Source organism: Neophocaena asiaeorientalis, unplaced genomic scaffold (genome assembly GCF_003031525.2).
Source record: "Neophocaena asiaeorientalis asiaeorientalis breed wild unplaced genomic scaffold, Neophocaena_asiaeorientalis_V1.1 scaffold302, whole genome shotgun sequence".
In the NCBI taxonomy this organism is placed as follows: Eukaryota; Metazoa; Chordata; class Mammalia; order Artiodactyla; family Phocoenidae; genus Neophocaena; species Neophocaena asiaeorientalis.
Window position 1 is genome coordinate 1,009,565 of NW_020174038.1, and position 10,847 is coordinate 1,020,411.

General features: G+C 47.2%; 1 protein-coding gene across 4 annotated transcripts in view; it reads left to right on the plus strand.

The window, feature by feature from the left end:
- KAT14 (lysine acetyltransferase 14) overlaps nt 1–3,826 on the plus strand; it is a 37,746-nt gene extending 33,920 nt beyond the window's left edge. For all 4 annotated transcript variants that reach the window (XM_024753707.1, XM_024753709.1, XM_024753708.1 and 1 more), the window contains 2 exons: nt 700–890; nt 2,853–3,826. In XM_024753707.1, coding sequence (XP_024609475.1) covers nt 700–890; nt 2,853–3,026 — 365 coding nt within the window. In that variant the 3' untranslated portion in view covers nt 3,027–3,826. The remainder of the gene's footprint in view (nt 1–699; nt 891–2,852) is intronic.
- The last annotated feature ends 7,021 nt before the right edge of the window (nt 3,827–10,847 follow it).

Sequence of the window (10,847 nt, forward strand, 5' to 3'; positions counted from 1 at the left end):
TCATTGCTAAATATAAACACGTTCTTTGTGGATCTGTTTTACTGCACTGCTTTGGAATGTAAAGGAAATAATACGTGTCTTCTAGGAGCTGGATGAGATTTTGTCAGGATGTCACGGTGCACGTGGTGGGGGCTGGGATGGGGCTGAAAGGAGCATTCTGGGAGTGTCTGCTACTTCCTGCCTCTACACTGGGTGCCTTCCAAGCGTTAAACATGGAGTTATGTTATATTTTACTCCTTTATTGTAAAATGTGGCATTTGTACTAAAGAGCTTGTCAATTGTCTGTGTACGGGCGGTCTCGGGATCTTTCCTCAGCCCCCTGGGGTCTGGGTATCTCTCATCTTACCCAAGGCAGATACCGAGGCGGGGCGCTTAGGGATGCACCAGCTGGCACTCGCAGCCCCGGAGGCTGAGTGCAACACTAGGTGCGTCCAGTTCTGAGCTTGTGTGCTCTCTCCTACCCACCCTGTCCTGCTTCTCTTCTTTTAACATATGTACGTAGACCAGGCGATGCTAATTTTGATATTTTCTAAAATTCACTTTTTTATTTTTATGATCTGAATGTGTGGTGTCTATGGTAATGTCTCTGTCTCCAGTATGGGTGTTTTAGCACGCAGATGCAGCTGAAAGCACAGACTGAGTGGCCTGTTGCTCACTAGCCCCCGAGCCTGGGCTGACCCTGCTGGCCTCTCTCCGTAGGTGTTGACCTGTCCGAGTGCCTGCAGTACCCGGACTTCAGCGTCGTCGTCCTCTATAAGAAAGTCATCATTGCCTTTGGCTTCATGGTCCCCGATGTGAAGTACAACGAAGCGTACATTTCATTTCTGTTTGTCCATCCTGAGTGGAGAAGAGCAGGGATCGCGACTTTCATGATTTATCATCTGATTCAGGTATGTTGTCTCTGCTCACTGTCTGCCCACCTGCCTCTGGGTTTCCTTGAAAGGCTTGGAGGAGGAGGAGGCCAGCACCGGGTGACGCCAGTGAAGAGGAGCCGGTCTGTGTTGCTCACGAGGTTATTAACACCCAGAGAGAAGCCTTCACCCCCTAAAAGAGGGTCACTCCTCAGACCGAGGTTTCAAAGAAATCAGTTTGTGACCATGTGTAGTAAATGAAATGAGGAAAGTACCACAAGTGGGAGCCTAAAGCACTTGTACCGTCCGTATCGTAACTGCTGCTGCTCTTGGAATCACCACCGCGGTGACTCTGAGAAGTGGAAGTGAGAAGTGACTTTTAGTTCTTAAGTAATTTTAAACATTTTAGCCAGACTGTCAGTCAGTGGTATGTGCATTCTGTTAATGTTGCTTGTTTTTATTTTACTGTTGCTGTGAACCTTCTAGGTAATTCATCCTTTGATATATCTGTATCACCTTTGAGGAAAATAGACCATATATTTATATACTAACACCAGAAAAACATGCAAGGATTTTTTTTTTCCCCCAGAATTTATCTGGTAGCTTATTTAGAAACCATTGGGTATGGAGCATTGTGTGTCACGTGGGCAAGATTCTTTTTAAATAGAAGATGGAGATGATTCAGTGTTTTTTTTTTTCCAGTTTTTAATGAAACTTGCTCAGTAATTCCCAGATGTTGGTGAGAACCCTTTATCGAGGAGTTGCATTCTCCTCTCCTCTCTTGGCAGTTAGTGTGAGGCTGTCTCCATTATCCCCGCCACACCCTGCCTTCACCCACCCCGTGCGCAGGGCCGACCTCCCCCTGTCCACCCTGTCCTGGTAGGATGGCCACGGGCTCCTGCCTCCTCCTTCACCAGCAACGCCAGTGGATAGGGCAGGGGTGTGATGTTCTGGTAGCACACCCAGTCCTTACTGAGCCTCCCTGGCTGGGAGGAGGAGTGTCCGTCTTTGTATGTGGGTGCCTGGCCCCCAGCCAGACCATAAACCCCGGCCCAGACACAGTACCACCCAGACGGTCAGCTGTGCTCGGTGACAGGGCTGCTGGGATTGTGCCAACTTGCAGCGTAAAGAGGACTGTCGTCCTTGGTGTGCTTGTCGTTCTTTCTTGTCCTAAAAATGCCTTTGGATGCAGAATGTGAGGGAAGCAGGGAAGAGAAGGTATCTGTCTGCCTTTGACCTGGGATTGTAAAATCTCAGGAACTCATCAAGTCCAGGATCTCAGTGGCTCTTCATTAAAGAGCAAGTTCTGAATTTATGTGACTTTTGGAGTACTTTCTTCTGTGTAGCTAATTAAAGAATCTAAGAACTTGCCTAGACTTGACAGAGCAAGCATCACTCTTTTCCCCTAGGATTAGGCCCATGCTAAATGCAGAAACCTCAGTTCTGAGAAGTTTGGGAGTGATGAGAGTGTCTTTGGGATTCAGAATGTCTGTATAAGGTATTCAAGTTGTATAATTAAACAGAAGTCTTAATATTTCATATCTGGCTACATAATTTAACATCTAGAAGGTCTAGGCAGGGAATTTTTACGATTCCCTTGTAGGATGACATCTGGTTTTTAAAAGCAGAATGTCTCCTCTTGTCCTCTCTTTCTTCAAGATTGTTGTGATGTTGGTATTGATATGCTTGATGTATTTAAATGCAATTGAATATAAAACAATTGACAGCGAAATATCCCTGTTGGCTCTTTGCTCCAAAGAGAAAAAGAACACATCCAGCTTACCGTCTGTTTCCTTGGCCTTGAACGTTTCGGCGCAGTGTTTTGGTGGTGGCAGAGACGGGTCAGGTTTCCTGCTGTTGCTGGTGCTGCAGTGTCTCAGCTTCAGGCCCCAGTGTCTCTGGTTTCTGTAACTGACTGCCTACACTTAAAAGTTACTTCACCCACTCATTTTCCCTCCGGCTTTTTCATTTTCACCTTGTGTTTTTCCACTCTTTCGGCAGACCTGCATGGGCAAGGACGTAACCCTTCACGTCTCAGCGAGCAACCCTGCTATGCTGCTCTACCAGAAGTTTGGATTCAAGACTGAAGAATATGTTTTAGATTTTTACGATAAATATTACCCCTTGGAGAGCGCGGAGTGTAAACACGCGTTCTTCCTGCGGCTGCGACGCTGATGTGAGTGCACCTCTTCACAGAGGGCACACATGCTCGCAGAGAAGGGCCATCAGTAGACCCCTAGCAGCAGGTGCTCGCTTCACCGCGGGTTCTGATCTCGGCTGAGCTGAGAGCAGCGTGGGCAGTGGCGTCAGTAGTGGGCGCCCCTTTGGCTGAGTCGCTGTCCAGCCCTTTCTGGACAGGCCTTTGTCCACACCTTGGACTCCACAGTCAACTAAGACTGGCAGGTGTGCTGTCCTTTGCCCAACAGCCTATTGAGCCAGGAAGGTCCAAACTGATGTTCTTAGGGAGAGAGATTCTGTCCCGTTTAAAGTGTGAGAAATGTGATCGCGGTGAAGGGTTCCTGCGGTGCTTCCTTCAGAGGCACTGTGCTGTCCTGGGGTGGTGAGATGATCACACGGGGGACGCCAGCCCGTCCCAGCCTGGCTGTGCTGTCACTGAAGCCAGGGGGACTCCTCGGGCACTCACTGACTTTGGTCATGGTGTTTGTGTGTGACGTTGCCTCAGCTGTGCCCCCGTGAGCATCCCCCACCGGGGCCCTGGCCTGGGAGGCGGGATCCCGTTCTCCCCTCCTGTGGCCAGAGTAGCTGAGTGGCCTGGCATTTCAGTTGTGCCCCTGGATGGAGGCGAGCGGCGGTGGGAGGGGAGCCGGCCATGGACGGTCCCGTCTTGTCTGCGGAACGAGGCTGTTGGTGGGTTTGTGAGTGTTGGAGCTGGACTGTCAGGTGTTTTTGGATTTAGCAGGAACATTTCCAGAAGTATCCGACGTTCTCAAATAAAAATCTTTCCTTGTGACAACCCATGTCCAGAGCTTCAATCTCATCAGTTTACTTTCAAACTCTTTTTAATTAAGAGCGGTAGTTCTTATCTTTTGGGGACATGAATCCCTTTGAGAATCCAAAAAAGGCTGAACACTCTCTAGAAAACTCTGCACATTTCAAAGTTTGCATTGGTATTCCGTGGACCACAGCATCTCTGTTCTGGAAGCTGTGCTTAGAGGGAGCTTGAATCCCCTCGTTCCAGGGTAATGTGTGTCGTCCCTGCAGGAAGAGTCTGCAGCTGTCCTGTCGCTTATCTCTGTTAACCTAGCTGGGATCGGGGCTCCCTTTCCCCTCTCCTGCATGAGGCCCCAGGCTGGACATGCCGAGTCACTCAGGTGCCAGGATCAAAGCAGTGATGGTCAGCCTCCAAAAAGGAGTCTTCTGGGCTCCTCCTCACCCTCTCCCCTTCCACAGGGTCAAAATCAGCATTTCCCAACCTGACCCTGCGGGGACCCCCAACAGGCTGGGAGGGATCGGCTGTCACCTGCCGCCTGCTTGGCCTTTAAGGTTTAGGTTCTTAAGATTACAGGTGTGTTATATTCTACTATCTGAGTGTGTCTGTTTTATGGCTAAAGTGATGGATTTTTTCACCCCAGAGCTCGAGGAAGAGCTGACACTTGTGGGAGACGGGCGGTTTGAGCCCCAGCCCGTACGTGCCCCCGGGTGTGTGTGTGTCCGTGGACCTCCCCTTTCATACTTTCCTCCGCAGTGAAACTCCAGGGCTTCAAGACAGACCAACCTGCACTCTGAGTGACACCTTATAGTTCGTGTCATTTTGAGAGAGAACTTCCAGGTGAGGGTGAGTGGCGGCTGAAAAGCAGATATACTGCTCGTATGTTCACGTTTGGCCAAAATGTCTAGTATTCTAGTTAAAGTGAATGTGGCTAAAGGCTACATTAAATCAAAGGTATGTCTAGCAAAAGGCAGTGGGCTCCAAGTGGGATGGAAAACAAAGGCCTGATCTCAGAGAGTATCAGGAAAAACAAGAATTGCTGGCAACTGGGGCCTCTGGGGCGTAAGCCTGAGGCGGGGCCTCCTGGCTGTGCCACTGGCTGCCCTGAGCAGCACCCAGCACCCAGCCTGGTGGGCTCGGGGGTGGGCATCGTTGAGTAGACAAGGTACAAGGTGCTAGGAGTAGGAAAAACGTGAGCCCTGTTCTGAGCTCTGAATTCTCCCAGCGACTCCATGAGGTGGTCGTGCCGTTGCCTCAATTTTAGGGAAGAGAAAGTGGGCTTGAGAGGATGAGTAAGTCCGTGCCAGGGCACACAGACAGAAAGCAGAGGACAGGACCGCAGTCCTGGCGCCGGCTCCTCCCTGCCTGCGGGGTGTGTGACGTTGGGGAGGAACTCTCCCCGGGGCCTAAAGCCCCTGGACCCTGACAGGCGGCCTGGATTCAGAGCTGATTCGCTTCCCACTCTGACCTTCCATGTTTTCCTTGCTGGGCTCCCAGGTCAGGGTCCGTGGTCGTGTGCAAAGGCAGGTGTGTGTGAGTGTGAGTGTGAATGTTTTTTGGGGGGAGGGGCCTGAAACTTCATCAGACGTTCAGAGGCGTGTGTGAGCCAAAAAGCAGTAACTAGCCCTGTTCAGACTGGAGGGAAGACCTTTCTGGAGCCAGCTGGGTGGTTGGAACAAAGGTTCAAAAGGAATGACTCACCAAACAGTATCTTAGAAATGTTTTATTTTAATTTTGACATAATTTCAGTCTTGACAGAGAAGTTACAAAAGAGTACAGAGTTCCCAGGTACCCTTCATCCCAGTTCCCTAAATGTTAACATTTCACACGTTTGTGCCCCCTGTACACATACATGTGTGTGCACATGCACACTTTTTTCTGAACCATTTAAAAGTAAGTTGCAGATACTGTGCCCCCTTTACCCTTAATAAAAGCTAGGAATGTTCTTACCTAACTGCTGTACGGTGACAAAATCAGGGAAGTTAACCTTGATCTCTTGCTGTTACTGTACAGACCTAATTCACATTTCACTGATTGTCCTAATACTGCCCTTTATAGCAAAAGAAGATCAAGATTGCATGTCACATTCAGCTGTCAGGCTCCTTTTGTCTCCTGTGATCAGGAACAGTCCCCAAGTCTTTGTGAATGTGGACATTTCTGAAGCATCCTGACTAGTTGGTTTGCACAGTGTCCCAGGATTTGGGGGCGTCTGCTCTTTGCTCCTGTTCAGGTTCTGTAGGCACTCGGGCAGGAATACCATGGACATAAGTCCTGTTTCTGGCAAGGTTAACTTTTAGTTAAGGCAGGCAGGGTTCACTTTGCAAGTACGTGTCTTATAGAGAGGTTCACTGAGGATACGTCAGTACCCTGCTACTCAGACTTTGCACCCCTGGTCTTAGTATCCAGACAATGCGTCGTAGCCTTCTAGGTTCATATCTCCTTGAGGAAGCGGCTTTTAGAGTGGGTTCCGCAGTGGCCTGAGCTTAAGTGAGGGCCTGTCTGTCACCCTTCAGTAAGATGCTGGCAAGAGCTCCTGCCTCCCCAGGAGCACAGCAGGGTGTCCTGGGCAGGTGGGCCGGGCACTCGGTGTTACAGGTGGTCCTTCTCAACACTCACCAGGACTTCTCTGGTGACCAAGAGGCCAAAGGATGTCTGTGTTACCTAGTGCTACGTAAGGAACCACCACAGACTCTAGCCACTTAACACCATAGCAGTTTCTTTTCTCTTGGGATTCTGAGGGTTTTCTGGCTGGTTCTCTCCATGTGGTGCCGGCTGGGGCACTGGGGCAGCCCCTGTCATCTGGGAGCTCAGCTGGGGTGCTGGCCGGGGGGCTTCAGTTCTCTTCCCGCCTCCCCGTGGGACTGCTTACAACACCTCATGGCGAGGTAGCTGGGTTCCAAGAAGGAATAGTCTTCCAACTTTCCAGGAAGACAGACCCCACTGCAAGTGCTTCTCAAGCCTCTGCTTGCATCGTGCTTACTGCTGACCCATCAGCCGGAGCCAGTGACGTGGCCGAACTTCTAGACCACACCGGAGGGAGCACTTCACAAGGACAAATACTGGGATATGTGGTTCCCGAGGGGAGGGGGATGGTAAGCACCAAAGTATAGTCAACCAAAAGGGTCATTATGGAAAAGCCTGTGAAGTTGTGACACCCAGAGGGCAGCTGCCCGGCTTGGAATTGTTCCCCTTTGGGGCAACTGGGTGGGCTGTAGCTGGTGGACACCTCATCCATGCTAGGAAGGCAGTGAGGGCGTACCTCGAGGCCAGAGTGCATGCAGGAGCTCTAGGTGGCCACGGTTTTTTGTTTTTTATTTTGTTTATGGGCCAGTCTAGAGAACAGGAAGGGTTGAGACAGTTTCAGATAGATTTCTGGTGACGCCTCTCCCTGAGGCTGGCTGAGGCTCCCCCTCAGGATTGGGGAAGGCTTCCCCTTACATCCATCCCATTTTATAGTAAATCATCCCGCCTTCTTTTTAAAGTTTTATGGAGGTGTAATTTGCATACTATAAAATTCACCAATTTTAAGTGTACAATTCAGTGGTTTTTAGTAGATTTATGGAGTTATCACTCAATCCAGTTGTAGAACATGGGGCCAGAGAGGCCCCTGGTGCTCATTTGCAGTCAGTCCCCACTCCTGCCCCAGCCCAGACGACCACCAATCTGTTTTCTGTCCCTATAGATTTGCCTTTTCTAGATGTTACATGTCAAATGACCCTTTTTGCTTTACTTCACGTTGGCTTGTTACCAGCTACCAGAGAGGCTTCTCTAACCCAGCATAGCCCATTGCTTTAGATATTTTGGTATAAATCCTACAAGGCCTTTTGTCTTATGCACATACATATGCCCTTGCATGTGTCATTTTTTTTCATATACTAGTTTTTAAAATGAACTGTGATCATATTGTATATCTTGTTCTATAAGATACACGACTTTTGGGGTTTTTTTTTTTTAGGTGATCACAGATAACATTCCACATTGTCATATGTTCTAAAAAATCATATATGATAGAATTATATTTTGTTATAGGCATGTACCATAGTTTAACAAATACCCCTGTTTCCAAATAATGCAATCATACCAACAGGCTAAAGAATAAAAATCACATGGTCATATCACATGATACATGACAGAATCCAATACCCATTCATGATAAAAATTCTTAGCAGGGGCTTCCCTGGTAGCGCAGTGGTTGAGAGTCTGCCTGCCGATGCAGGGGACACGGGTTCGTGCCCCGGTCTGGGAAGATCCCACATGCCGTTCTCCGGAGCCTGTGCTCTGCAACGGGAGAGGCCACAACAGTGAGAGGCCCGTGTACCGCAAAAAAAAAAAAAAAAAAAAAAACTTTCTTAGCAAAGTAGGAATACAGGGGAACTTCCTCAACTTGATAAAGGACTTATGCAAAAAACCTACACCTAAACATCATACTTAACGGTGAGAAACTAGAATACTTAGAAACTAGAAGCCCTCCAGCTAAGCTGGAACAAGACAAGGGTGTCCTCTCTTACCACTCCTTTTAACATCGTACTAGCTAATGGAAGTTCTGGCTAATGCAAGAAAATGAAATAAAAGGTATACAGATAGGGAAGGATGATATAAAACTGTTTGTATGCAGATGACATGGTTGTCTATGTAGAGAATCTGAAAGAATTGATAAAAAGTTGACCCCAGGGCTTCCCTGGTGGCACAGTGGTTGAGAGTCTGCCTGCCCATGCAGGGGACACAGGTTCGTGCCCTGATCCGGGAAGATCCCACATGCCGCGGAGCGGCTGGGCCCGTGAGCCATGGCCGCTGAGCCTGCGCGTCCAGAGCCTGTGCTCCGAAACGGGAGAGGCCACAGCAGTGAGAGGCCCGCGTAATGCAAAAAAAAAAAAAAAAAGACCCCAAAGTGGAACTAACAGGTGAATAGCAAGATTACAGGATATGGGGTTATTTATACAAAAGTCAGTCACTTTCCTATATGCTAGCAATGAATTAGTGGAATTTGAAATTAAAAACAGTACCATTTACATTAGCAGGTATAAATCTAACAAAATATGTACAAGATGTATATGAGGGAAACTACAAAACTCTGATGAAAGAAATCAAAGAACTAAGTAAATGAGGCAGTGTTCCATATATATGCACAGGAAGACTCAACATTGTCAAGATGTCATTTCTTGCCAGCTTGATCTGTAGATTCAAAGCAATTTCAGTCAAAATCCCAGCAAGTTATTGTGTGGATATTGACAAACTGATTTTAAACTTTATAACCAAAAGACCCAGAAAAGCCAACACAATATTGAGGGAAAAGTATGAAATTGGAGGACTGACACTACTCAACTTTGAGACATACTCTAAAGCTACAGTAATGAAGACACTGGTATTGGTGGAAGAACAGATAGCTAGATAAATGGAACAGAACAGGGAGCCCGGAAATAGACTTCCGTAAATATAGCCAACTGATCTTTGACAACGAAACAAAGGCTATACAGTGGAGAAAACATAATCTTTTCAACAAACAGTAATGGAACAGCTAGGTATCCACGTGCAGGAAAAAAAAAAAAGAATCTAGACACAGATCTTAAATCCTTCACAAGAATTGACTCAAAATGGATCATATAAAACTGCTAACATAGGAAAAAATCTAAATGACCTAGGGTATGGTGATGACTTTTTAGATACAACATGAAATGTTACCAAACCAAAACTTGGGTCCACTCGCCGGCGTTCAGTAAAGCCAAACAACTGACACCAGGTTGTGGCGAAAGAAAGAGCAGCATTTATTGCAGGGCGTGCTGTACAAGGAATCGGGATAGCTAATGCTCAAAGCACACGAACTCCTCGATGGTTTTCAGCAAAGCATTTTGAGAGGTAAGGTGAGGGAAGGGAGTCCCAGGGTAAGTGATCATCTCTGATTGGTGAGGTCACAGGGTGGTGTCACAGGGGTTCACATGATCAGTCTTTAGGCTGTAGTAGGCCTGGGGGGCTATGTACTCATGGTCAAGTAGTTAACCTCTTCTATCTAGTGGGGGTTTTGGCATCTGTAGAACAACTCAGGAAATGTGCATCAGGTACTATTATTTGGGTACTTCAGAGAGGAGCTGAAGCAGAGGATGTGGGGGGAGGGGTCTGTCCCAGGGAAGACCCCTTAGGGTCCTGGTTGGTTCTACAAAGGCACAATTCATGAAAGAAAGATTTTCTAAGCTGGACTTCATTAAAATTAAAACTTCAGCTGTGTGAAAGGATACTGTCAAGAAATTAAGAAGACAAGCCACGAACTGAGAGAAAATCTTTGCAAAGCACACATCTGATAAAGGACTGTTATCCAAAATATACAGAGAAGACTTAAAACTCAATAATAAGAAAATGAACAACCTGATTTTTAAACAGGCAAAACCCCTAAACAGACACTTCACCAGAGAAGATACACGGAGGGCAAACAAGCATGTGAAAAAATGCTCCACATCATGTTATCAGGGAAATGCAAATGAAAACAATGAGATGCTACTACACATCTATTAGAATGGCTCAAATCCACCACCTGACAACACCAAATGCTGACGAGGATGTGAAGCAACAGGAACTCTCATTCATTGCTGGTGAGAAGGCAAAATGGTACAGCTGCTTTGGAAGGCAGTTTGACAGTATCTTACAAAAATAGGCGTACACACTCTCATCACATGATCCAACATTCACACTCCTCATATTTACCCAAATGATGTTAAAATGTATGTTTATACACAGACCTGCACATGAACCTTTTTTCATAATTGCCAAAACTTGGAAGCAACCAAGATGTCTTTCAGCAGGTGAATGAATAAACTGGTATGTCCAGAAAACAGAATATTTTTCAGCACTAAAAAGAAACAAGTTATCAAGCGTGAAAAAACATGGAGGAACCTTAAATGCATATTACTGAGTGAAATAAGCCAGTCTGGAAAGGCCGCTTGCTGTCTGATTCCAATTATATGACATTCTGGAAAAGATAAAACTGCAGACAGGGAAAGGATCAGATTCTGGGGGTTAGGGAGGGAGGGTGGGATTATTAACAGGCAGAACACAGG